Source organism: Ornithorhynchus anatinus, chromosome 17, assembly GCF_004115215.2.
Source record: "Ornithorhynchus anatinus isolate Pmale09 chromosome 17, mOrnAna1.pri.v4, whole genome shotgun sequence".
Classification (NCBI taxonomy): domain Eukaryota; kingdom Metazoa; phylum Chordata; class Mammalia; order Monotremata; family Ornithorhynchidae; genus Ornithorhynchus; species Ornithorhynchus anatinus.
The window spans coordinates 12208601-12235386 of NC_041744.1; the positions used below are offsets into that span (position 1 = coordinate 12208601).

At 43.2% G+C, this 26786-nt stretch overlaps 1 protein-coding gene and 1 non-coding gene across 5 annotated transcripts in view; both read left to right on the plus strand.

Moving 5' to 3' along the window:
• Positions 1-18063, plus strand: part of VMP1 (vacuole membrane protein 1) — a 107330-nt gene extending 89267 nt beyond the window's left edge. For all 4 annotated transcript variants that reach the window (XM_029081811.2, XM_029081812.2, XM_039914405.1 and 1 more), the window contains exons 11-12: positions 15895-15997; positions 17167-18063. In XM_029081811.2, coding sequence (XP_028937644.1) covers positions 15895-15997; positions 17167-17310 — 247 coding nt within the window. In that variant the 3' untranslated portion in view covers positions 17311-18063. The remainder of the gene's footprint in view (positions 1-15894; positions 15998-17166) is intronic.
• A 794-nt stretch (positions 18064-18857) lies between these two features.
• Positions 18858-18971, plus strand: MIR21 (microRNA mir-21). Its single transcript, NR_034840.1, has one exon. It is a non-coding gene; the product is annotated as a microRNA mir-21 (primary transcript).
• Positions 18972-26786: the final 7815 nt, after the last annotated feature.

Below are 26786 nucleotides of genomic sequence, written 5' to 3' on the forward strand. Positions count from 1 at the left end.
TTCTAATCCTAGCTCTGCCATGTACCTGCTGTGTGACCCTTGGTAAAGTCACATAACTTCTCTGGGCCTCTGTTCCCTCTTCTGTAAAAACGGGGATACAGTACTTCATCTCCCTTTTTACTTACACTGTGAGCCCTATGAGGAACCTGACTGTCATGAATCTATCCCAGCACGTAGTACAGTTTTGGGCACATAATAAGCGCTTAGCAAATACCACAGTTACGACGATGATGGTGATGATGATGTAACTTGCCCCAGATCATATGCAGAGCAGGCAAATGCTAGAGCTGGGATTGAAATTTAAGTCCTCTGACTCCTAGGCCTGTTCTCTTTCCACTAGGTAACATTTTCTCAAATCCACCCACTTGCTTCCAGGCTGGGCCAAAAATAAGCCCAATTGAGGCTGTGATATTTTTTACAGTGTAAAGGTTTTTTGATAATTTAGTCCAAATGTTTTGAATTTTTATTGAAATTAGATTGCATTTCAGAAATTTCACATTGCAGATTTCAAGTCAGAAATTCATTTGAATTTCTGGAAATCGCTACCTAAAAAGTCAAAATTTTCCTCTAGGTGCCATGCAGATCACATCCAATTAACATAATCTTAGGGTTTTTAATAGCAGAGCAAATCAAGTTTAGAGCTTTCTCAGCTGCTAAACATGTCAGTTGAATCTAGCACACTAACGTTTTCTAGTATTTCAGTAGGTATCTCTTACTGTAGCCTTTTATTTTTTAACACCTTGATATTTATATATCATATATATCATGTATATGTCCTGCCTCATTGGAGATTTCAAGGAATACATTGCAGTAAATTCAAAATTTTAAGTTGGAAGTTTAAAATATTTTGAAAAGAATAATTCATTCTACCTGAATTTATACAGCCCATTCCATCTTAATATTTTATATTCTTTCTCCTCACAATATCCTTGTAAATTATGTGTTGGATATCATTGATCGTTAATTAGAGGCGAAGCAGGCACAGAGAGATTTAGAGACTTAACCAAGGTAACAACATTGAGTCAGTAAAAAAGCCCAAATCTCCTGATTCAGATTTGGGCTCATTCCTTTATATTTACACACCTTCTCAGAATGCTGATTAGCAGCATAATTGATCTTGCATACCTTTAATTTTTGACCAACAGTGGATTAGTAAACAATACAGGAAAGCAGTGTGGTCTCGTGGAAAGAGCAGGAGCCTGGGAGTCAGAGGACCCTGGGGTCTAATTCCAGCTCCACCACATGTTAAACTCCTTGGGCAAATTACTTAACTTCTCTGTGCCTCAGTTACCTCATCTGTAAAATGAAGATTCAACCCCTGTTCTCCCTCCCATTTGATTGTGAGCCCCATGCACTCTGGGGATTGGGTCCAGCTGAATTATCTTGTATCTACCTCTGCACTTAGTTCAGTTCCTGGCCCATAAGCAGGGCTGAATGAGTTCCATAAAAAAAAAAAAATAAGATTACTTTTGAAAGTATTTTTGTCTAGCCTTGGCCAAAACTACTACGAACTCCCTCCCGTTTCTCCAAAATCAATAGTCTTCTTGTCTCGGAGATAGTTTTGCATCAAGTTACTTTAACATATTCAAGACTTCTGCTGGAGTCAGAATTTTATTAAATTAAATGGTTGATGTCATGGTTCAAAAATGTTCTCAGGAGACAGATGTCGGAATGTCGCGGTATCCTCAAGTTTTCCCCTGCTCTGTCTGCTGGGATTACCTCATCAATTTCTCTCTTGTATAGTATATAGAACATTATAAACAGACTTGTCTGGTGAGGTTAGTTCCTCATTACAGAATACCAAGCAGAGTAGAGTTTTAATCTGCAAGCCCAGCATTAACTTTTTAAACACATTTTCTCTATCAGCTTGACTAATATAATTTTTCCTGAAAAACACTTTTTTTTAAGAAGGAATATTTTTAGAGCCGGTTGTTCAAATGAAAATTAATGAACAGGCTCACCAAAGCCGAGGCAGAAGACTGGAGAAGAGTTATTAGTGGGTCTTAACTTATGATTTCATCATCTAGACAAGAACTCTTATAAATAGATAAGCTGTTCTCTTTTAAAAAAGAAGGACATGATCTGATTGCTTGTTTTTTGCAGATACAATGTTCATGTTCAGTTTAACCCCAGTTATCTGTGTTTTGATTTGGGTCATTCTATCTTTTGTGTGGCGGGCCATTCTGAAAGACAGCTATTAGAATCAATGCATTTTTCTGCACGATCATTCACTGGCCTTCATTATTTTCTTTTGCATTTGCTCCAATCGTTTTCATTTTTGGTTAAAATTTGTAGTGTAACAAAAGAACTAAATTCTAGTAAGTGTTGCGTTATATCACAAATAACAGGACTTGGCTAACATTCTGGTCCTTGGACAATATAATCAATTCTTTCCAGCAAAAATCTGGCAAACCTCGACTTGGCCTTTCAGGGGAGGGAGTGTCTCTCAGGCAACACTTTTCAAAGCTAAGTACTGCAATTAAGGAGCTGATAAATTGCAGGGACAGAGAGAATCTGATGGATAGGCAAGAGACAGATAGTAGTACCTCAGACTGGAAATGAGATTAGGTGGCTGTGATACAGAGAAAGAGATGGCAAATCTGTCTGTACCAGGTGAAAATGCAGAAAGAAAAAGAGGTCTTTAGGGCAATTTGTATATTTTCAATACCTCATGTTCACTGAAATAAAACAAAAGGGTTTGCTTTAAAATATGGGGGGGGGGGCGGTTTGTAGTCAGCTGATCAGAAAGGCTCTTCAGTGGCCTGCTCGCTGTGACTGTGGCCTGTCAATCCTGGTCTCATTTTAACCTTGCTGCCTAAAGAAGCAGCGTGTAACAGTGGAGAGAGCTTGGGCCTGGGAATCAGAGGGTCATTGGTTCTAATCCCTATTCTGCCACTTGTCTGCTGTGTGCCTTTGGGCAAGTCACTTCATTTCTCTGGGCCTAAGTTACAGCATCTGTAAAATGGATATCACGTGGGATAGGGACTGTGTCCAACCCAATTTGCTTGTATCCATTCCAGAACTTAGTAAAGTGCCTGGCACACCATAAGTGCTTAATAAATTAAATTATTATTATTATTGCTATTAAAGGGAGAGCTACTATTGGCAACTGGTCTGCCGTGGTTTTGGTCAATTGTCTTTCAGCTGCACTGGATGGTGATTTCATTTTATACTCTGTAATTGCTGCCCATAAAACAGGAGAAAATAAACTTTTGTTGTTGGAGGATTGCAGATTTGAATGTTTCTTAGTGGTATGGTATAGATCAGGAGTCTTCCGTCTTGCTCTATGCATTTTAATTTATCCATAATTCATTCATTTATGGTAATGTCCATCTCCCCCTCAAGACTATAAGCTCATTGTGAGAGGGGAACGTGTCTATCCACCCTGTTGTACTCTCCCATGCGCTTAGAACAGTGCCTCATGGAGAGTAAGCGCTCAATAAATACCTTCGATTGATTGATAGTATCCCTAGCTCCTTGTGTTGTTGTCTAGAATGCTTTGGGTTGACTTTGACAGTGAGTTTGGTAAGGGAACCAGCTCTAGAAGTCCTATACATAGTTTAGCTAAGGATGGACACATAGAGCAAAATGAAAACATGTTTCAGGCTCAAATGTACAGTCCCTCTTTCCAGTCCAAGGAAAAAATAAAGATAAAGAGGATCAGCTTGGCCTAGTGGAAAGAGTACAGGCCGGGAGTCAGAGGACCTGCATTCCATTCTCGGCTCTACCACTTGCCTTCTGTCTGAGCTTGGGCGATTCCCTTAACAACTCTCTGCCCTTGTGTAAAACGGGGATTCGGTACCTGTTCTCCTTCCTACCTAGACTCAGAAGCAGCCCCCATATAGGACTGTGTCCGACCTGATTAGTTTTTAATGTACACCAGTGCTTGACATATTGTATGTGCTTAACAGACACCATAATTGTTCATTATAATTAGAATGTGCATAATTATAATATAGCACTTAATTTTAAACATAGAGAAAGGATCCCCTTCCTTGTCAAATCCAGAGGGTAAACTTTTGCGTCATTAGAAATGAGGGAAAGCTTCTCCACTGCTTATCCTTCAAAGCTCAGGCACAAGGTCCCAGCTCTAGTAAGATGTGCAAGTCAGTCTATTGATATTTAACAGACACCAGGCTTCCCAAATGGGCAAATCTACTCATCCATAACTGATTAAATTATGACTTCTAAAGAAGTGGAACACTGCTTATTGCCCTGAGGAGGAGGCCCATTCTGTTTTGCGGGAGGTGAGGCAGGCTGGCAGACAGAGTGGCAACAGAAAAGGGGTAGGAGGATGTCTCACTTCTGACTAACCACCTCGTTTACCAGATGGCTTCTCTACCCTGGGCGGGTAACTGTCTTGCAGAGTTTTGCAGGAGGATGTTAGAAGAGAGTGCTCTGAGTAAGGACCTGAAGGGAGGTGAAAGTTTCCAAGCCCAGTTTTCTGGGCCTCCTGGGCTACTAAAGTCATTTGGTTAGCATTTTGAGAGAAGATCCGAAAGACTATCCCCAAATATGGAATGTAAGAAGGGTGTCCACACAAAGCAAAGCTTTATGTGCTGACCCTGGCGGTATTTCCCTTGCACAGACCTAGCTGGAGATGGGATCTGTGACTGGTCTGTTTTACAGGTTCGTTCCTTAAGCAGACCCAAGAGGATATTTTCAAGCGGCCAGTTAGTCGTGCTTTGGATTTCCTTTTAATCTTTCAGGATATGTTTTGGGCTCCTCCCTAAAAAATGTGCCCGGGGAAATAACCGGGGTTATTGCCGATAGAGAGCAGGCTGTGCTTTGAAATGGTAGTTCAGTTGACCAGATTTTAGGAATTGGAAATGAAGGGTAGGAGTTTCCAGAAAGTAACTGTAGACACATTTCTTGCAACCAACCATCGATGGAGCATTGGCCCACTGTCCTGGTGCCAATTTCTTATTGGGAGGCAAAGTTCATCGTTTTATTTTATCACACCAGGAACTGTTTCCATAACTTAATCACTGAATACACAGAGTCGTGAGGGAAGCAGGGACTTTAAACCAGATACAGAATGTTCCAGCCTCCCCTTTGCAGATTCATACTGTTGAGGAACTTCGGAGGGGAAGCACAGAAAACTGAACTGAAGAAGTTGGGGCTTGTCTCTGTCAAGAAAACTATCTTTGCCAATGAGTAACTGCTTACAACTGAATGCAGCTTTCACTCCTCCAAGCACGGAGAAGTGATCAGAATGTGTGGTCTAGAACTGACCGTTTCCTTGCCATCTCCTCTCTAGTAAGAAAATCTATCCTCTGAATGGTCAAGCTTCAGGGGCTTTTGTGTAAAAAACAATTATGGGGACCTGTGGTGTCTTCCAAAGTGGAAAACCTAAACAAAAATAATAATAATAATTACAGTCTTTGTTAAGCGCTTACTATGCGACAGGCAGTGCACTAAGCACCGGGGTAGATACAAGGTAATTGGGTTGGATATAGTCCCTGTCCCACATGGGGCTCCTACTCTTAACCCCCATTTTACAGATGTGATAACTGAGGCCCAGAGAAGTTAAGTGACTTGCCTAATGTCACACGGCAGACAAGTGGTAGAGTCAGGATTAGAGCCCAGGTACTGCTGACTCCCAGACCTGTGCTCTATCCATTAAGCCATGCTGCTTCTCTAAAACCCTCCTAATTGGATCTCTGTTTTGCATGCCAGAGTTTTTTAATCAGAAAAAGTTTGTAATTAAGAAACACGGTCATTTGAATCCTTTGTAAAGAGGCATTGAGGATTCATTAACTGCTAATTCCGAGTCCAGATCATATGTTTAAAAATATTGCCAACAGATCTAAAACACACCCATAATATGATTTAAAATGAGGCTACTAGGATGTGGTAGTTATAATTTATATTGTTTGAAGGGTTTGCCCATCTGATCCCCAGTCAAGGTTTAAAAAGAAAAGCAACTAGAAAAAAAAACTTAGCTTGGTCCATTTAATACTCAGTTTCAAAAATCTCTACCCTGCCTTTCACGCCAATTTGAATGTAAAAATTCTTGAAATAAAACTTGAATAGCTTGGTTTATATGTTTTAGCCCTTAAAGCTTGAATTGCTGATTAGGAGATTAAAGTGCAACATCAGTTCCATTACATCATATAATTAAGATACCAACAAAATGGTAAATTGGTATCCACTGATCAATCCTGCAACTCTTTCCAGAGTAACTTTTGCAACAACTATCCTGTCTTAAACTGACAACGTAATTTTGACTATACCCCAAACTAAGCATAGTTTTTGCCACATCACCTTCCTCTCATCTCTCCAAAGTGGTAGAAAAATGGGTTTTCTATGGGTATAAAGCATCTAGTCACTGACACAGTTGGTGAGGTTATCAGAAGTTCAGCCTGTTACTTTTTCCTCAGTCTAACATCAACACCTTTAAATTTTATAACTCTGTTGTATTGTACTCTGCCAAGCACTTAGTACAGTGCTCTGCACACAGTAAGCACTCAATAAATATGATTGATTTGATTGAAATTTTGGATTTTACAACTCTGTTGTATCATCCTCTCCCAAGTTTAGCACATTGCTCTGCACACAGTGTTCAATAAATACCACTGATGGATGGTGGCTCCCTGCACTCCCCTGGCCTTGTGGCACTGTGGGTCCTTGTCAGGTGTTCCCCTTCAGCCAGCGATTCCTCAGACCCAATCAAGGATTGAGAACAGTGAGAGCTGCCCCTGGTCTGTGTCAGCATCAAGTTGGCCCCATCCCCGTCTTTCATTTCCTATAAGAAAAATCAGGTGATTTTGAACAGAGCCATTATGAGAGCCAGTCTTGCTCACTTGGCTAAAGCCTCCCAGATTTGCTTTGGCCCTTCATTAACAAAAATGCTGGCACACTTATCTCCCGAGGCAAAGGCCTGTGACCTAGCACAGGATCCTAGTTCGTCGGCCTTTCTAAACTTGAGTATGTTTCAGAGAGCTGCTGCTAATCAGAGTGTTGGGGGACCTCGCTGCTCAGTTCATCCTGACGCCTCAAGAAATAACTCTGAGTGGCTAAGGGCAGTTTCAGGAATATGGTTTTCAAGAGGCCTGGGGTAGAAGCGTTTCATGGAGTTTACAGCAGTACACCTGATATATCTGACCAGAGCTGGAGAAACGCATGTATAATACCACTCAGCATTCAGTGGGGTAGCACAAAGGCCGTTGTTTGGTGTGAAAGGGGGAACAGATGCAAATGAAATTTGATATGTTTTGTTCAGAAAATTTGCAGTTAAATCCCAACTCTTAAATCCCAACTCGCATATGTTTGAAAGCTGGATCAGGGGAACGCCGAGAGATTTAAAGGTGGAAAAACCTTGATTTGAGCTGTCACAATGTTTTTATTTTAAAGAGAGAGACGTGGTCTTTATGGGCAGGAAGCAGTTGTGCTACTTCTGTTGTATTGAACTCTCCCAAGTACTTAGTATGGTGCTCGACATATAGTAAGCACCCAGTAAATATCATTGATGGATTTGATTCAACAATGATACCAGTAGATGGTAAGAAAGTTGATTACTGATGACGAACAGACTCTGACTCACTAGATGGAGAATTTGACTCCGGCGCCCAAAATGATCAAATTTCACAGAACTGTAATGACTGCCCTTTCCTGAAGCAGCATGACCTAGTGAATAAAGCATGGATCTAGGAGTCAGAAGGACTTGGGTTCTAATCCCAGCTCCGCCACTTCTCTGCTGTATGACCTTGGGCAAGTCACTTCACTTCTCTGGGCCTCAGTTACCTCATCTGTACAATGGGGATTAAGACTGTCAGTCCCATATGGGACAGGGACTGTGTCCAACCTGATTTTCTTGTAGTCACCCCAGAGCTTAGAAGAGTGCCTGGCACATAGTAAGCAAATAACCAGTACACAATTATTATTATTATTATCCTTTTTTTAAATTTGCAGTGCAAATTATGAGGCTACTTAAATCAGAGTAGTAACACCAAAGACTTTATTCTTAACTTGAATTTGCTCTTTTGCTTCTTTCATGTTAGAGGTGATAGTGGAGTTAGTGTGTTTTTATTTTCTCTAATCTCTGGGAGTGTACGGGTCATAAATATTAATGGCTGTGCAGAAAGATTGGGTGATAAATTCTCCTTCACTTGAGCTGTTATACCTTGGAAGGGAGTTCAGTTTCACTGGAGGGTAATCTATCACTGTGGAATCAAGCAAGGAGTCTGAGAGCAGTTGTGAGTCACCATGAATAGTGCCCTCATATTGGTTGGGCCCCAGGGAAACAGAATGGTTAAATACTGTGAGAATCTTTATCAGCACAGGAAATGACAACTCATTAAAATACTAACCGTTAAAGCCTGTTTAGCTCACTGGCTATGGGGTGGGGAGGAAAGTTTAACTGTTTGGAGGCTTTCGAAAAATTTTTAAATGGGTACAGCCTAACAGTCATGGAGAATTTGCAAATGAGTACTCTCGCTCATTCACTATTTTTAGACCCTGTAGCTGGCCGTAGGCATAACTGGGCTGTAGTGCCCAGGAGTGCCATTCTGTTAGAAAGCTCATCGAGATTTCCAGTAAAAACCAGGATTTGCAAGGTTTACCCCCAACCCCTCACATGAGCAAAAAGCATACAATATCAAGAATGAAGAAATGATTGAATTGTGATATAAGAAGCCTTCCGGCCCCTGAGACTCCCTGGCCTTAGATCCTGTCACTTCAGTTATGAGAAGCCCGGCCTTCCCAGTGCCATGGAAGAGACAGGTAGCTGGTACAGTATTCTCTTGCTCAGATATCCCATCTTCAGACTAACAACGTCGGGGATCTGCTTTGATTTTCTGGTGAGTTAGAGAGCTCCAATAGAGAGGAGTTTACCCACTGAAAAACTTCATCCACCTTGATCATTTTGGGCCCTGGAATCAAATTCTGTAATTCTGAGATGAGTAGGACAGCTATCCCGAGGGGAGCCCAGAAGGGGATACAGAAGGCGGAACTGAGAAAGAACAGGATGATAAACCGAAGTAGCTGGGCGGTGTACAATTCCCAATTGCCACATCTTCTCTTTTTATAACTCCACCATCTCCCCTGCTCCCCTTTCTCAGCTTCTCCCTGTTCCTTGTCATTACCGGGAAAGTGGAGAATTGGAGAGGGGTGGGGTGGGGGGAGGAGAGAAGGGAGAGCCCTTGCTGTATGGGAAGGCTATAGCTCATGTCATTCTTCCCATGAGGAATTGGGCCATCCGTCAGTCTATCGGTATTTATTAAGCACTTACTTTGTACAGAGCACTGGACTAAGTATTTGAGGCCCTTGCCTTTTGGACACCAGGGAAATAGGCCAGGGTGCCAGCCTAGGCTGTTGACTTGTCCTGGAAGAAGCGTACTCTACCAGCTGGGTGCAGCCAGATGGTTCAAAAAGAGCAAAAATATTTCAAATAATAGTATTTAATAATAACAATAATGGTATTTGTTAAGTGCTTACTATGTACCAGGCACTGTACTAAGCACTGGGGTAGCTACAAGGTAATTGGATTGGATAGAGTCTCTGTCCCATATAGGGTTCACCGTCTCAATCCCCATTTTACATTTGAGGCCCAGAGAAGTGAAGTGACTTACCCAAGGTCACACAGCAGACAAATATCAATTGTCAGTTGACAGAATCGGTCAATCCGTTGTATTTATTGAGTGCTTACTGTGTGCAGTAAATTAGTCATGTTTATTTATTGAGCTCTTACTGTGTGTAGAGCACCGTATTAAGTATTTGGGAGAGTACCACATAAAAGAGTTGGTAGTCACAATCCTTGCTCACCAGCGCTCAGAAAATACGAGTGACTGACTCCCATCCCTACAGTACTTAGGTATCTATCTGTAATTTATTTATGTCACTCTCCCCTGCTCTAGACTATAAGCTTGTTGTGGGCAGGGATTGTGTCTGTTTATTGTACTCTCCCAAGTGCTTAGTACAGTGCAAGCAAGCGCTCAGTAAATGCAATTGAATGAAGCATTGAAAGTGTGTAGAGCACTGCACTAATGGCTTGGGAGAATACAACAGAGTTGGTAAGCACATTCCTATACTCCATACTATACTCCTAACCACCCTCCCCTATGTGTCACCTATGTACTTTTAGCTGTTCTCCAAAAAACACTTGATATTCACTCTTATAGCACTTCTATCAGTAACGTTACACTCTGCCATTTCCCCTATCTGTAATTTATTTTATTGTCTGTCTCCCCTTCTAAACTGTAATATCCTTAATAATTATAGTATTTGTTAAACGCTGATCATGTGCCAGGCACCGTACTAAGCACTGGGATGGATTCAAGAAAAGCAGGTTGGATATAATCCCTGTCCCATGTGGGACTCACAGTTTTCATCCCCATTTTACAGTTAAAGTAACTGAGGCACAGAGAAGTTATGTGGCTTGCCCAAGGTCACACAGCTAAGTAGCCGAACAAAGACTAGAACCCAGGTCCTTCTGACTGCCAGGCCTGTGGTATGTTCACTAGGCCATGCTGCTTCTCCTGTGGGCAGGAATCTTATCTAACTACTCTGTTGTACTGGATTTTCTCAAGTGCTCGGCACACAATACGTGTTCAATAAATACCACTGATTGATATAAAAATGATATGTACAAGAGTGCAGTGAGAGATAGTTGAAGCAAAAGTGATGGGATGATAATAGGAAGGATGTGGTCTCCTGGAGTAGGTGGGATTTCAGAAGGTTGAGCCCCAAGTGGGACAGGGATTGTGTCCAATCTGATTTATTATATCTGCCCCAGTGCCTAGTTAACGACTGATACTTAGTAAGTACCTAACAAATACCACAATTATCATTATTAGATGGGGGGAGAGCTGTGGTGTGACAGATTTGAAAGGAAAAGGAGTTCCTAGCAAGAGGAAAGATGAGATCCAGTGATCAGACACAAGGGATGATCAGACACAAGGGAGTTGTTTGAGGTGTCATGAGAAGGTGAACTTGGGAGAAATGAGAAGCAGCATGGCCTAGTGGAAAGAGCATGGGTCTAGGAATCAGAAGGCCCTGGGTTGTAATCCCAGCCGTGCCACTTGCATGCTGAGTGTCCTTGGGCAAGTCATTCAACTTCTCTGTGCCTCAGTTACTTCATCTGTAAAATGGGGATGAAAACTGTGATCCCCATGTGGGACGTGGACTGTGTCCAACCTGAGTCTACCTCAGCGCTCAGTATCATGCCAGGCACATAGTAAGTGCTTAACAAAAGTCCAAGTTGAGATATAGTGGAGAAGGGAGTGAAAAGGAAAGGGTGAGGGAGAGGTCCAAGTTGAGATATAGTGGAGATGGGAGTGAAAAGGAAAGGGTGAGGGAGAGCTGTTGAAGTACCGTAAAGTCACTGATGAGAAGTTTCTGTTTGGTGCAGAGATAAGTAGAGGGTTTTTTAGGAGTGGAGAGATGTGTGCAGATATATGTTTTATCATTTTTATTTATGTGGCTAGTTAGTTCAAGGGAGATTGGGGCAGGATGTTGCAGATGGAAAAGTCCAAATCAGAGCATAACATATCCTGGATTTGGGATATTTTCCAGGAATCTATTGTGTGCCCAGTGTTGCTTTCTCAGGTGAGACATGCTGCTGGCAAGCTGTAAGGACTTAGGACATTCTGTCTATTTAAACTATGTCTATCATGTCTTTTCCTCAGCCTCCTCTAAAATCTATTTTTTTTTTCATGAGAAAGCTCTGACCTGTGTTGCTTTAAAAAACAGAAAAGAAGGTGGGGAGAGTTTTTTTTTCCCCAGACTTAGAGTTGTCCTATTCAAATCCAATTTGTGGAGCAAATAGTAATTTAAATTAAGTGGGAAATTTTAGGCTTATTTTACCTAGGAATGCCAAATTGTAACAGTGCCCATTGACTTTACCTACCTGTTGCTTTCAGTACTAATGGAAAAGATGCATTTTTGAAACTGTCCACTACATTTGAGCTCTGACTTAATCTTTTATCCCTTTAAATCAGTGTTTGAAAGGAGCCTACTAAAGTGTGAAGGCAAACATTTTGAGTACTCTTTTCTGTAATATAGAATCTTACCTCTGACCTGAGCTTCCCCAAGACCTGCATGGTTTTATGTTTTCAGGCTTTTGGAGATCTTTCTCGATTTTCTCTTGAGTTCACCAAAGTGAAAGGAATTGGAAAATATCAAAACAAATAAAACTAAATGGCAATGAGAGGTAAAAGCTTTTGCCGTAAGTTTTTCGTGAAATCCGCTCATGCTCTGCTGCATTGCCAGCATGAATCTCCATGTGTGGTGCCAATGCCCCTTGTTTGCCCTACCCAGTGGCTTGGTATGCTCGTGTGAAGTCCCAAATTTAGGAAACCCTCAGAGCCTTTGGGAAAAGGGAAAAAAAATCAAAGTATCGTTTTAATAGTGGGTGTTGATGTCTTTAGTGTTAGCTGTTTCATTGTTGCCTCTGTGCTTTTGTTTTTTATTCCTTTCCACTCCAGAGAGCTAAGGAGATGAACATGATGTTTCTTTCTTAGAACTCTTCCCCAGATTTTATGAGGACATTCTCTGGTTACAAAGCCCAGCTGGATGGCACAATCCAAATCGATCCTTGAAAAACTGAAAGAAAACATCAGGAAGGCTGATAGAGACCTCGTTTGAATAGCATCCTCTTGTTGGGAAAGAGAATTCAAATAGGGTGCTGGCATCCCTAGGATTTTTGCGGGGTGATTTCTTTTGCTTTTAAAGATCAGTTGGAGATTTGTGATTTACAGAGTTCTGAAAGGGCTCCTTTCAAAACAGACCCCAGGAGGGATACCAGTCTGTGAATTTTAGGAAGGTTTGTCACAAGGGTTAATAAGCTCCAAAGCTATACACAAACAAAATATGAAGCATTATGGAAAAACAAGAGCAGTCGCCCCACCCATTCTCTGGGCAGCCTCTACTAGTTCAGAGACTTCTTCAGGAAGACTTTCAGACCTCTGTGACGATGCAGAATAATTGCAAATGCTGAGTAATAATAAGCAAGTTTGGGCTGGCTCAAATGCATCTTTATTGTGTTTGAATACTCCCCCAAAAAAATAGCTCTGGGTGCATTTGTCTGTGTGTTCTTTCATGACACAGAACTAAAATCCCAGATGCAAATGCTTGATTGGCACCGAAAGGCAGATGGAGAATTTCACCCACTCAACTTGGGTGGAAGCAGGAATCCTTTCACAACCAACTCAATGAGCCAGGTGCTCTGAACTCCCTTGGGAGAAGTATTCAGGGCGGTTTTCTAAACCAACCACAAAGACCTACTGAGCCGTGACACACAAGTCGCCTCAGCCCAAGTGCCCTAACTCAACTCAAAACCAGAGTTCCTGTCTCTGTTTCTAAGACACTGTTTGCTGCTAGATACTGTGGAGGGGCAAGTTGAGCACTGGTGTATTCTTTGCCTAAGTGATCGTTAGGAGTGGCAGCTGTAATTTCAGACATTTTCTCTCCCATTACTGAAACAACTATAGAAATAATTAAAAGATGACTTAAATGCAGAGAACTCTGTTAAAGATGAGCACTCTGTAGCCTGATAAATTTGTGCAAATGGAATTGTGAAAAACAAGAATCAACTGCCTTCAGGTTTTTTTTAGATTTCAAGGCTGTTTTTTACCAAATGCTTTTACTAAATGGGCTGTAGTGAAATAATAACAATTGGTACTCAAATATTAATAGCTAAAGGATGCATTAAGTATATATTCCCATGCTCATATAGAATGATTTATAGTCTGAGAAATGTTCCTGTGTAGTTTTGACCATTACACTGTTGTGAAAGGGCTACTTTATTTTATTTTTCCTGAGAAAACAAAGCCTCACAAACAACTAGCACACAACACATCTCCCCAGGAAAAACAGTTGACCCGTACTGAAAGTTACTTTTTGAGAAAATTTGTAGTGAGCTGGAAATGTAAATTGCCTGCCACCTATTATAGATCTTACCAAGATAAAATTTTAGATCCGTAAAGTGGGTCTTTAAGGTACTTATTCACCTCTAAGAAGACCGAACAACTCTGAAAAATCTAGCCATTCCCATCCTTCGGGTTTCTATTCCTGGTTCATTCTTTAAACCGGCTCCTTCCTTCGGGTTTCCCCCAACGGCTTGAAATGGTGAGTCTTCTATGTCTCTGTCCAGGGAGGTCAGGCAGTAAGTTCTTCCTGCCTCCCCAAAACGCCCCCACTCCCCCCCTCCAAAAAAAACCACGAAGCCCAACAAATCAGCTACTCCAGCCTTTTAGAGGACTTGTTTTTTCTAAGATGAGCCCTTTATATATGTGTTCTGTCAGGATGACTTACAAACAGTTATGTATTTTATTTCTGTCATGTAAATTGATGAGCTGTACCCAGTCCTGGGTGCATTCTTATTTAAAGAAGGGCTGTTTCCATTACTTGATCCACCCAAGAGGAAAATGTGTACAATGGATGAATTTAAAGACTCTCTGGACGGGAGGTAACTGGAGTCGGAACAACTATCAATAGCTCTTTAAAAAAAAAAAATCATCTGTTACATAAAAATGCCCCTTGTTCCATTTTCTGACTAATAGGATATTTTGCATAACCATTTTCCAAAGTGGACGTGGCTTAGCTTGCTAGAGTTATTGGACAGAATACCCTAGAGAATCGGTAAGATTGAAATAAAGGTTCAGTAAGGAAACTTACTGGCTGTATTCTTCGTAAATATGGTAGAAAAGAAAGCCTCTTTCCCTCTGACCCCGAAAGCAGGGATTTTCTCTTCTCTGTACATCTTAGTTAACTATTCATTCAGTCGCATTTACTGAGCACTTATCGTGCCCAGAACACTGTTCCAAGCCCTTGGGAGAGTACAGTACAACAATAACCAGGCACATTCCCTGGCCACAACGAGCTCAACTGTCTGTGAAAGAAGGGGCGAGTTGCTAGAGGAGTGCCTGGATGGCAGAGGACCGGGCGCAGTGCAGAAATAGATCCTAGAAAGACCATCTACCAGGGTCGGAAGGGAGCGGCTGGCCGTGGAGCCTAATGTGTCTGACAGATTAGCAGTGGGAGCAGAAGCTCCAGGGGACTGTAGGACTTCTGAATGGCCCCAAGTTACCATTTTAAAAAGTCCCCAAGTGCCTGTAAAATGGGAACTGGGTACCAAGGCCACTGAACCGGTTTAGCAGCAGGGCGGCCACCTATTCTGGGGGAGAGGGAGCTCAGAGTACAGAAACTTATCAGCGATCGCTGTCCCAATCATCTCGGAACAAGGTGTTTAGTAATGTCCTGGAGTTTCTGTGCCAATCACCCACCATAAACCCCTGAAGTGATTCAGAACAAGGTTCATAGTTCCCTCTTTGTTCCTTGGTTAATCACTGACTTCTGACTAGTGGGAGGTGCTCTCCAAATTTGCTAATGCATTCTTTTTGGATAAGGATGACGCACAGATTGTCCTAATAAGGACTTACTTGGAGAAAGGGCCGCCCCCTCAAAGAAGATGGGGCAAGGCAGAGGGAGGGCGGGCAGTTTCTTTTTTCACCGGGGATGACACAAGCATAAGTCATTTCCTTATTAATCGGTTCAAACCAGTTCTTACAGGAACTGTTGGTGATAAATGTGGGACTTCTCAGAAGTCATTCATTTTATTCCTTGCACCACACCAGTGCACAGCAGCAAACTCGAGCTCGTCTCACCCTGAGGAGGACGGGCCGAGAAAAAGCTCCTCGTTTCTCCCAGGCAGTCTGCTGGAAAGAACATTTTTTTTCCTTCCTCTCTGTTGAAAGGAATGATTTTTCTTTTCTAGGGGAAGAACTGGTGGCCATTTGTGTCTGAGCCTCTGCTCTCTTGACTTTAGTTGTTTTTTTTCCTTTCTTTCCTTTTTTTGATTCAGGATGGTAAGTAAAAGAGAGGTAGGTTGTTTGGGGTGGTTTTTTAACAGTGATTTCCCTGTTTGTTTTTCTTCTCTTCCCTTGCTGCCTGCAGGGCCGTCCCCCGTATAGGTCCCTCTCTGCAGAAACCGTTCCAGGAATACTTGGAGGCTCAGCGACTGAAACTACACCACAAGTCCGAAGAGGGTTTGCCACAGGTAAGACCACCCGGCGCTTCTCCCCACTCCTCTCTTTCTCTTCTCTCTGTCTCATAAAATAGAGGGCTACAGTTGGGGCTGTATAGCCATAGAGTTTGCTTCACCAGAAGGGAAAAAACTTTGTATTTTTTTTTACAAAATTTCCCAAAAGTTCTTTCATTAAAGGTGGATTTTTTTTTCGCCTGTTGCTGGGTTGGAATTTACTGTAGTTCCTCTTGGTTTTGCCAGGGCAAGCAGAAAAAGTTGCTTTTACCGTCAGCATACTCTGGTAAACAGCGAAGCTAAAGTTCTCAGGAAGTGGCTCCATCTGTGGCGTGTGATATTTTTAAGCTTTGATTGGCATATTACCAAGAAATAAAATGAAGACTTTAGTTTCATCTTGGGTATAGGGTTTGTTTTTTTTAAATAATCCTCCTAATCCCATCTGTAATTATTGAAGCCTCTCTATTCTGGCTCTTTCCTTCGATAGGTGGAAAAGCATTAAACATTTTATTAGAGGGTGACTTAGCATAGCTTGAATTGCAAAACCTTGTGCAAGACCCAAGCCCTTTGTTTCTGTAAACATTGATTCTGTTACAGAAAAAAAAAATTCCTTGAAAAGGGAAAGACTGAGCAATTTGAGGAAGCATGTTATTCCCCTTGAAGCATTTTTCTTAGCAGTTCTTTGCTGCCCTCACTTGACCAAGGGAGACATATTCTTTAAAGCATGTTCTGAAGCCGGACTTGGGAAGTGCCGGAATGAAAGCCAAACTTGTCCGTCCTCTCCGCTCTAGAACTCAATTAAATATACTTTCTGCAGTGTCAAGAAACTGAGTAAATGCATGGCTGTATACTCCTCCCTTGTCCATGGCAAAGAATGAGCTCACATGTGGTTCATTCCAAGTTATATGAATCAACCACCAAATAATCCCAGTAAGGATAAAGTTTTTGCATTTGAACAAGGAGCATTGTTTTCGGAAACCAGGGCTTAGGCATTGTCCTAAACCAGCTTGATCTTCCAGAGACGCAGACTTAAAGATGGGTCCAAGGGGTTTTTTGCTTTTAGTATTCCCTAAGGGGTGGGGTGGCTCATCTGATAAACATAGCCTAAGTATTTCAGAAGCAATCCTTCCCTTACCCATTGTACTAATGTTCCTGTTTTTGCTTTTGCTCTGGGTCTGTTTCTTTAGGGAGAAAACTGGCTGTCCTGGATATTTGAGAAACTGGTCATCGTCATGGTGTGCTATTTTATTTTGTCCATCATCAATTCCATGGCACAGAGTTATGCCAAACGAATCCAGCAGCAAATGTACTCAGAGGAGAAAACTAAGTGAGGCAGAGGGAAACCATTAAAATCATGCATTTGCAGGAGCCAGATTTGACCATTTTTACCCCAAATTAAAACTCAATACTGCTCTCTAAACAGGAAAGTGATTTTTTTTTAAAAAAAAAAGCATCCATTTTTCCAAACTGAAACAATTTAGCAGGGGGGAAAAAGAAAAATTTTCTTTTGGCAAGTATCTAAGTGCATAATTTCCACTGGCCGATCCGTCTGTGTGCTAAGGTAACGTATCCACCCTTTTCTCCATAATTCACTCGAAGTTTCATTGCATTAAGGTGGCTTACGGCATCTTTGGAAGTTCAGGTTTAAAGATGAGTTTGTTTTTTCATTTTCCAAATTAAATGTGCAGAACAATTTGAGGCTTCCAGCTACAAATAAACATTGTTCTTAAGGATAGCAAGTTAAGTTAACTTGGGAGAGTGGTAATTTTCTTTTTCTAAAGTCATCACAATGTATATAAATTATAATAGACCGGTCCCCAGTCGTGCATGACTTCCATGGTGATTCATGATATTACATCGTACTTAGCCCCTAACCAGCCCATCTCTGTTCCTCTTCCCCCCCTTAAAAATGCCATTTTATGATTAATCACACACTTGGAGGAATTGGACTTTTTACATTTTGAGACAGTGTAAGCAGTTCTGATTGGTGTCTCCATACTGAGCTGACACCATTTTTTATTCTGTATATTTAGAATGAAGTCGAGAGAAAAAAAAACTTTATAAAATCATCTTTGATCATTCCAGAATTGTGTCAACATTTTCTTAAGCGGTTTTGTGTGCTCGTTTACATTTTCAGTTCCTTTTAGCTTTGTACTAATTGAATGGCAGACTTGCTAAACACACACAGCCTGCAGCCAAAAGCTGTAGAGTTTTTTTGTCTAATCTTTCAGCTGAAGACATGAGAATGAATTCTTAGACTCCTTGGTTATGCCTGAAATCTCCCAGTCTACTTGGGCTGGGTTTCGACTCTTCTGCCTTGGCAGGGGAGGTGGGTGGGGAGGAGTTCTAAGTTTTAGAGTTTAGCTTAGGACCTGGTATCTATTGCTAATTTGCTACTTCCAAACCATAAAACGAATTTAGAGGTGAATTCAAGAATGATCACTCATCAGAATAGTCAGCATTAGGAGAGAACTTTTCTCTTCAGCCAACCACCCTTTTATTGTCGTGCTTTAATTTTAATTGTATTGTATGGGTTCGGACAGAGAGGAAGTTGGTGTTCACATATGATCCAATTGTCTTTTCCTCTTTCGTACACGTTTCTAGCTTTGCTGCTGCTGCAACTGTAGGATCTTCCCTGGCAGATGGACACCTGGCATTTTGGTTATAGCTTTGAGAAAAGTGTAAAAAAAAAAACCTGAATTTTTTTTGTTGTTCTCTAGGAAAATTATGACCTGAAGATTGACTTGCTTTTAGGGTAGAGTCTGGGTTTATTTGTAACATTCCAACAGATCCAACAGTTCTCGTGCGTTTCACCCAAAGCGCAGTCTCTGTTCCATCAAATCCGACTGAATGTTCACTTGTAACTTACCGTCGCGACATCTCCACGACTGGACCATCCTATCGGATAGCTTATCAGACTGATGTTGACTGTTAGATCTCCTGGCAACAGCAGTCGATGGGCTGTCTGACATTTTGGTATCTGTCATCCGATCATCCATATCAGATTTGGTTCCCATTTGAACGTCGTCACCCAATCTCCTGTTTTACTCTCAGATCTAATCCCTGTCTCTGAGGGCATTTTGTCAGGGCAGTGTAAAAGGGAGACAGGATGGCGCACAAGGCTTAGAACGTTGTTTTCTCAAGCCCCAGCTCAGCTCATGAGTTGGTGGATTGCTGTGGGGGAGAGGAGTACTCTTTTGAAATGTATTTAAAAGTTTGTTATGCATCTTCAGAAAAGGCTGTTGCTTTCTTAACATTAATGTGGTGAATTTCCAGCAGTACAGTTTTATTTCCTTTATCTTAAAATTAGTCCCCAGAAACACTTAGAGCTTAGTGATGTATTTTTCTTCTTTTACCTGTTTTTTAAGGTGCTTGATATTGCCTGAACGACCCAGGATGGAATCAGCTTATTTTCAAATTTGTGCTGTATGCTGGGGCGAGGTTGGTGGGCTGGGGGAGTTTGTTGTTTTCGTTATCTAACTCATATGGCTAATTGTATTTCATTTTATCCCCCTCTGCATTTGATTTTCCAGGCTGGGGAGGGAAGTGGTGAATCATGCCCTTACATCAGACATAGGGGTTTCTTCGGTTGGTTTGGGGTTGAGGTTTTCTCAACAGGAGAGAGCTTTCCATTCTCCAGCTCCCTCCCATTCCCTCCAACCCCCAGGGTTAGAACGTCCTGGAATCTGAACAAATCTGAGAAAGGAATTGACGATGTTCCGTTTCCCCCTCCGCCCTGACCTCAATTCTCTCCTTCTAAACTTCTGTGAATACATCCTCATTGAAAAAGGAAATCAAAGAGTTACTCTCCTCCCTCTTGGTGTGTTCAGAGATCTCACATCCTCCACCCCACCACTGGAGCTTGGTTATACCCCCAGAAGCTTCCTTCCCAACCTCACTGTCCTCCAAAGCAGGCACCCTAGAAGGGGTCTTGCTTCTACCATATAGCCGGCTGAGGGAGGAACAGTAATTTAGCAGATGGCTGACTTGGTGCTTCCTCCAATTAAAAAAAAAAACAAAAAACAAACAAAGTCCCTCAGAATTGTGGGGATTTGGTCTTTGGCTCATTTCCTCAAAATCTCCATTTACCTCCTGTCCAGAACAAGTCACTGTTCCTACCCCAGCCTCCGATTTGTTGTGTCACGTTCTGTCAGGTGACTAATAAAAGCTCTCCAGGGCCCTTTCCCCACAGCTGGGCACAGAGCCTTCTCCCTTCAGGCTCTCAGTCTACCTTGTGGAAATGAGCATTGCACTCCCATCTTTCCCATCTTCCCACCCTGAGTTTCAGCTTCATCAGATTGTCAGCAATTCATTTCCATATCGATTGCTTTCTGGGTTTGTTTGTTTTTTAATATAGTGACCGATGTCCCATTCATAAACCTGATTTAAGTGTCCCTGCCTATGGTTCTGCATTGCAAGTTCAGTGAGTTTGGACAGGGACTGTCCCAGGTAACATTGGCCCAAATAGAAAGTTCTCATTTCCCCGAAAGCCAGTCTAGAGAAAGGATCAAGAGAAGCAGCGTGGAGTACTGGAAAGAACACTGCCCAAGGAGTCAGAGGACCCAGGTTCTAATCCTGGCTCTGCCACATGTCTGCTATGTGACCTTGGGCAAATTGCTTAACTTTTGTGTGCCTCACTTCCCTCAATTGTAAAATGAGGATTAAGTGCTTGCTCTCCTTCCTACTGAGACTGTGAGCCCCTTACGGTCCAGGGTCTGTGTCTCACCCAATTGACCTGTTTCTGCCCCAGCACGTAGAAGAATGTTTGACACATAGTAAGCACTTAACACATACCTTAAAAACAGACGATAACAACAAAAAAAACCAATCTGTCCAATCATCCCTAGGTGCCACTTAATTAAACCAGGAGTGTCAAAATAAAATGTCCTCTCAGGCTTGATTTCTTCTTTTGAATAGAGCTGCTTAGGAGAGGAAGGAGAGGCACACAGGTCCCTCTTGATCTTCTGAGGAAACTAGCCCCTGGCTCCATATATGCTCCTCCATTACTTCTGGCATTTGTTTAGAATGGATTTGGGGGCACTAGGAGGAAAGCTGGGTGGAGCTGGAAATGCTCACTTTCAGGACAAGGGTTACATTGATTGAATGCTTGGACCTGGATCTAATCCCGGTTCGGCCACTTACCTGCTGTGTGACCTCAAACGAGTCACTTAACTTCTCCATGCCTCGATCAATCGAATTTATTGATCACTTTCTAAGTGCAGAGCACTGTACTAAGCACTTGGAAAGTACAGTTCAGCAATAGAGAGAGACAATCCCTGCCCTCACCAGACTTACAGTGTAGAGTACAATACAACAGAATTAGCAGACATGTTCCCTACCCATAATGAGCTTACAGTCTAGAGGGGGAGACCGATATTAATATAGTCATTTATAATACATAACTTAAAGATATGTGCATAAGTGCTGTGGGGTTGGGTGTGGGGCAGATACCTCAGTTACCTCATCTGTAAAATGGGTATTAAGGCTGAGCCCCATGTGGGACATGGACAGTGTCCAACCTGAATAGCCTGTATCTACCCCAGTGCTTAGTATAGTACCTGGCACATAATAAGTGCCTAGCCAATACCATGAAAACAATATATTTTTTAATGGTTTCCTAGCTGCATAGCAAGTACTTAATACTGCGTTCTGCCCATGGTAAACGCTCAGTAAATACCATCGATTGATAGCCACCCTTTCTGGGCCGTACGTGACCATAGGCAGCATGCGTCACTGCCCCTGCTTAAGGCCTTAGCATTCCGGGGTTCTCCGGGAGCCGAGAAAGTGAGGATGAATGAGACGTAGACTCCTGGTGCTCTGAGCACTTTCCATGGACCTCACTGTGCTGGGCACACTGGCATCTAGTAGGAAATAATTGATAAAAGTAGTTGCAACATTTATGAAGCACTAAGTGCTGGGATAGATACAAGGTTATCAGATCAGACACAGGTCACCTTATCCCCGTTTTACAGATGAGGGAACAGACCCAAAGAGGTTAAGTGGTTTGCCCAAGGTCTCACTGCAGACCAATGGTGGATCTGGGACTAGAAGTAGCGTGGCTCAGTGGAAAGAGCGTGGGCTTGGGAGTCAGAGGTCATGGGTTCTAATCCCGGCTCCACCGCTAGTCAGCTGTGTGACCTTGGGCAAGTCACTTGAGAAGCAGCATGGCACAGTGGAAAGAGCACGGGCTTTGGAGTCAGGGCTCATGAGTTCGAATCCCAGCTCTGCCACTTGTCAGCTGTGTGACTGTGGGCAAGTCACTTAACTTCTCTGTGCCTCAGTTCCCTCATCTGTAAAATGGGGATTAAGACTGTGAGCCCCACGTGGGACAACCTGATTCCCCTGTGTTTACCCCAGCGCTTAGAACAGTGCTGTGCACATAGTAAGCGCTTAACAAATACCAACATTATTATTATTACTTAACTTCTCTGTGCCTCAGTTACCTCATCTGTCAAATGGGGATTAAAAAAAACTGAGCCCCACGTGGGACAACCTGATCACCTTGTATCCCCCAGCGCTTAGAACAGTGCTGTGCACATAGTAAGCGCTTAACAAATACAATTATTATTATTATCTCTGCTTCCCAGTCCTGTGCTTTTGCCATTAGACTGCCCTATCCCCTCACCCTCTAATGGTTTGGGAGAGTGTGGGGTGGTGTTGGGGTAGGAGAGATTATCTGCTTGTTTGGGGACCAAAATCTGACTCTGGTACATTCCAGAGTCCCAGGCTCCAGAACATTAAACATGAGTCAAGGAAACTTCAGGTGGCCTGGGCTCTGAATTTAGTGTGTTTCCCATCTCCAACAGACTCCTCTTGATCTCCAGAGCAAATTACTCTGTGGCCATCTCCCAAGGATCTCGAGATAGAGGCTAAGTCATCTAAGAATAATTTTTACAGCAGGTGCTGGAAACATATGCTTTTTATTGTCATTAAAACGACCTTATTGAAAGTAGCCGGAGCAAGTACTAGATCAAGGGAAAGTCTTTCCAAAATTCCCTTTCCTCCTTTCCTCAGCCTCCCTCCACCAAAGGAGAGTTCAGCTGAGGTACTGTCTTGGGTGTTGAACCACTCAGCCGTAGCAGCTCCCTAACCAAATTGCCTGCATATTCTTGCAAAGCTCTTAAGTAGGATTATCCGAAAACCTGTTCTGGGCAGCGGCTTCCCAGCTCCCTTCGGAAAGCGGGGGTGGTTGGGTGAGTTCTGGCCTAGGTATTTTGATCATTCCATTTGACCCAGCCCCCAGCTAGTTTACTAGGGATAATGTTAAGGTGCAAGAGTGAAATGTACTCTAGAATTCAGCCTGCAGGCCAGGTATTGCTCCTGGGGTGGAGGGGAAGAGGACACGGGCCATTGGAGCTCTTAGTGGGCTGTTGTGCAAGAGCTTTTTCCTGGTGTGACAAGTAACCCAAAGGAGAACTAGCTAACTCTTGGTATGAGCATCAGCAAAGCTTAGCAGGGGTGCTCCAACCAGTGACGCTGGCTAACTGTGGGACCCTTCCCCTTCGTTGAAAATAAACTTGTTCTTCCCCCAGAAACCACCAAGTTGTCAGCTCTGTGGTGTGGGCTTAGTTTTGCAAGTCAGCAGTGCAACTACTGCTTGGGCTGAAAAATCCAGAAGCCGATGGGGGTGGAGAGGGTGCTTTGGGGCTCCTTTCAAGCTTCTGGGAGGGATTATGGGCAAAGGAGGGCTTTTCCAATTGGTGAATAGACACAGAAATCCTATAGAGTACTGTCAGCTGAGTGGTCTGGCCTTTTCGTTTCTGCAACAGCCTCTCAAGGCAAGATTCCAAATAGCTCAAGTTAGGTAGCGAAAGGGTGATAGGTATGGTAAGGAAGGCTGCTCCAAACCCGACTCAGCTGCTAGAGCTGACTCTGAGCAGTGTTAATATGTTACCCTCCACTTGCTGCTTTCCCTGATCCCGGGCAGTGACTCCATTTGAATCCAGATGTCTTTACCTTCACCTGACCAGACAGGGGCAAGGGAGGTAAGAAAATCACCTGCTCTAGGCCCCTCCCGCGCAGGGACACACCCTTGTTTGTGGAGCCCTGGGAACAGCCTTGATTACACAAGCGCTGCGGGTAGGCTGTGCAACTTCTCCTGAACGTGACATGGGAAAGGTTTCCTTGCGTTCAGCCTTATTCTCTCCAGCCTCTCCCCTCGTGGGCGGGGACAGTGAACCTGTTGCTGCAGGCAGCCTTTGACTCACTGGACCCAGTTGCCCCTTTCCAGAATCACGCACTGCCGATCTGGACGGCCAGTTCCTCCTCTCATGCCGCTCCCCATGGCTCTCTTCCTTCATCATTGTCACCCTCATCGTTCCCAGGCTCCGTTATGCAGCTGGGACACGGAGCTCAGGATTGCTGCTCCATCCACATTTTCACCCCAGAATGAGATGGTCGCCCCCACCCCTAGAGTGTAAAATAGAAGAGGCCCCAAAGAGATCAAAGGGTTCCCCTCCTCTAATGGCATTCCACGGTCATTTGTTTGTGTCTTTACATCTAAACTTTGGGAGCATCTCTTCAGTGGCTTAGCCTTTCCCAGGCCTCACCCAGAATGTTTTTGACTCTACCAACAAGTTCTACTCATCACCTAGCCTTGCTCCCTCTCATAATACTCCCCTCATCAAATCAGTCCCAGACTCAGGCAGGATCCGTTCCCACTGCCACCTCTAGACTCCTGTCAGATATCCCACCACTAGTTAGTTACAAATAAGTGAGTAGGGAGCTCAAAATAAATTGAAATCTTCCTGACTTTGTTTCCCAGGCCATCAAGTACCCCATAACCAGGCCTGAGTTTGCAGAGTTTGGTCCTTCGCAGTGACTGTGGCCTTATGCTGGGGAAATACTTGGGATGACCACCCATAATTCAGTGATGTGTCTAGTCATCTTCCCTGTGAGTTGAGTCAGCTCCCAGACCATGTGCCAAGTCCAATCTTGTTCCCTGAGTTTAGGGGCCGCTGGGTCCGTGGGAACTGAGAGCGGTTAAAGGCTTTCTGCTGTAGTTACATCTGGGGGTCTTCAGATGCCATTCCAAGGTCTGCCATATGTCCTGCTTTGCCACCTACTCTACATTGTGGGAGTGGGATAGTCTGTCCTTGGACCGAGTGACCCCAGAATTGGGTGTTCTTCTCCCAAATGTAGCAGGAGTCCCCAAAGGGCTACTCCTATCTTCATCTGTGCTCTAGGCTGGTGCTCAGGGAAGGTGGACTCTTCATTTCTCTCAGTAGTCTTTTGGGGTTGGCTTGGAGCCCCTTGGGCATAACCCAAGGCCGTGCCTCGGGATGAGGAAAAGAGAGTAATCAGTTCCAGATCAGGAGCCGTGGGGCTGAGCCCTCTGGGAAGTTCTCTTGGAATCTGTTGTTTAAAACAAAACAAAACAAAACAAAAAATGTCAAACTGGTTTTCAGACCCAAATAGCCAATGGATCCTATTCTGTTAAATTTGTCTTTGCAGCTTTTCCTTGCCCCTGTCCCTATTCCCTCCTGCCCCGACTGTGATCAGAACCCTGCCTTGATTTGGGAGTTAAATTGGGTCTTTGAACTATCCTGTCAGGAGAGGAAGTCGCTGCTGGGTCATTATGTGACACGTTTCTTGTCCCGGGTTCCTGATGGCAGAGGAGATTTCCACCCAACTAAAATCATTCATCTTCTAAACCCTGAGCTCATCTTGTGGCCACCTGACTCGATTGCTGAGAAAATACATTGTCGACCGGCTCCAGGAGAGGAAATGGACAAGAGAAGCTGGAGAATTCTGAAATGATTCCTATTACGTTAGAAATACCTTCCTTTAGCTGTGCAATTAATAACAACTGTGCGTTTGTTTAGCGCTTACTGTGTATGTGCCAAGCAGTGTTTTAGGCACTGGGATAGATGTGTGAACCTTCAGAGTCCTATTCTCAACTCCTTTCAATCAGTAGTACTTATTGAGCCCCTATTAGGGGTTGGATACTGTACTATGCATTTGAATAAGTATAACTGAGTTTAAAAAGACATGGCCTTTTACAGTCTGGTGGGGAAGACATACAGATTATTGACATTTTTTGGGGGGGGAGGAAGGATAAAGAAGCAGCTGGGTGAAAGTAAGGAAAGGTAGATAGAACAAAAAGAAATCAATAGATAAGGTACACCGATAAATACATACGTGCTATGGTGGGTGTTGGGTGGCATGCCCTGGAGTGGTGGAATTTAATCAGAATATGGTTCCTGGAAGAGTTGGGATTTCAAAAGGCTATTGAAGCTGGAGAGCACTGAAGTGTGGTGCGTATGAAGAGGGAGGGAGCAATAGCTCAGATATGGGATAGGTGAGAGAGAGGTGAGGGTGGTAGCAGTGGAAAGCATAAATGCTTAGTACCAGTGTTCTGCATGCAGTAAGCACTCAATAACTGTCATTGACCAGGGAGTAGCGAATTAAGAGGATTGGTGGGCAGCCTGGAAGCTGAATTTCCTTTTGTGCAGGAAAATGATTAGCCTTTGGAGGTTTCTGGGGAATGGAAAGACATGTGCCAAGCAACATTTTAGAAAAGTGATCTGGTCTACAGAGGGTCTCAGAGGAAAGAGAATGGAAGCAGAGATACTTATGAAGGGGCAGATGTATTATGTCTAGTAAGGAGAGCATGAGAGCCAAAACCAGAGTAGTAACCATTTAGATTAAGAAGGGGCAAATCTGGAAAACATTATGAAGAAAGTGGCTGGATTTGGCGACAGTCTGAGAGAAAAAGGTCGGTGTGTTGTGGAAGATGATATTTAGTTTGCCAGCTCCATTGACATGGAGGATGGTGATGGTGTCAGCTGAGATGAGGAAGGGAGGG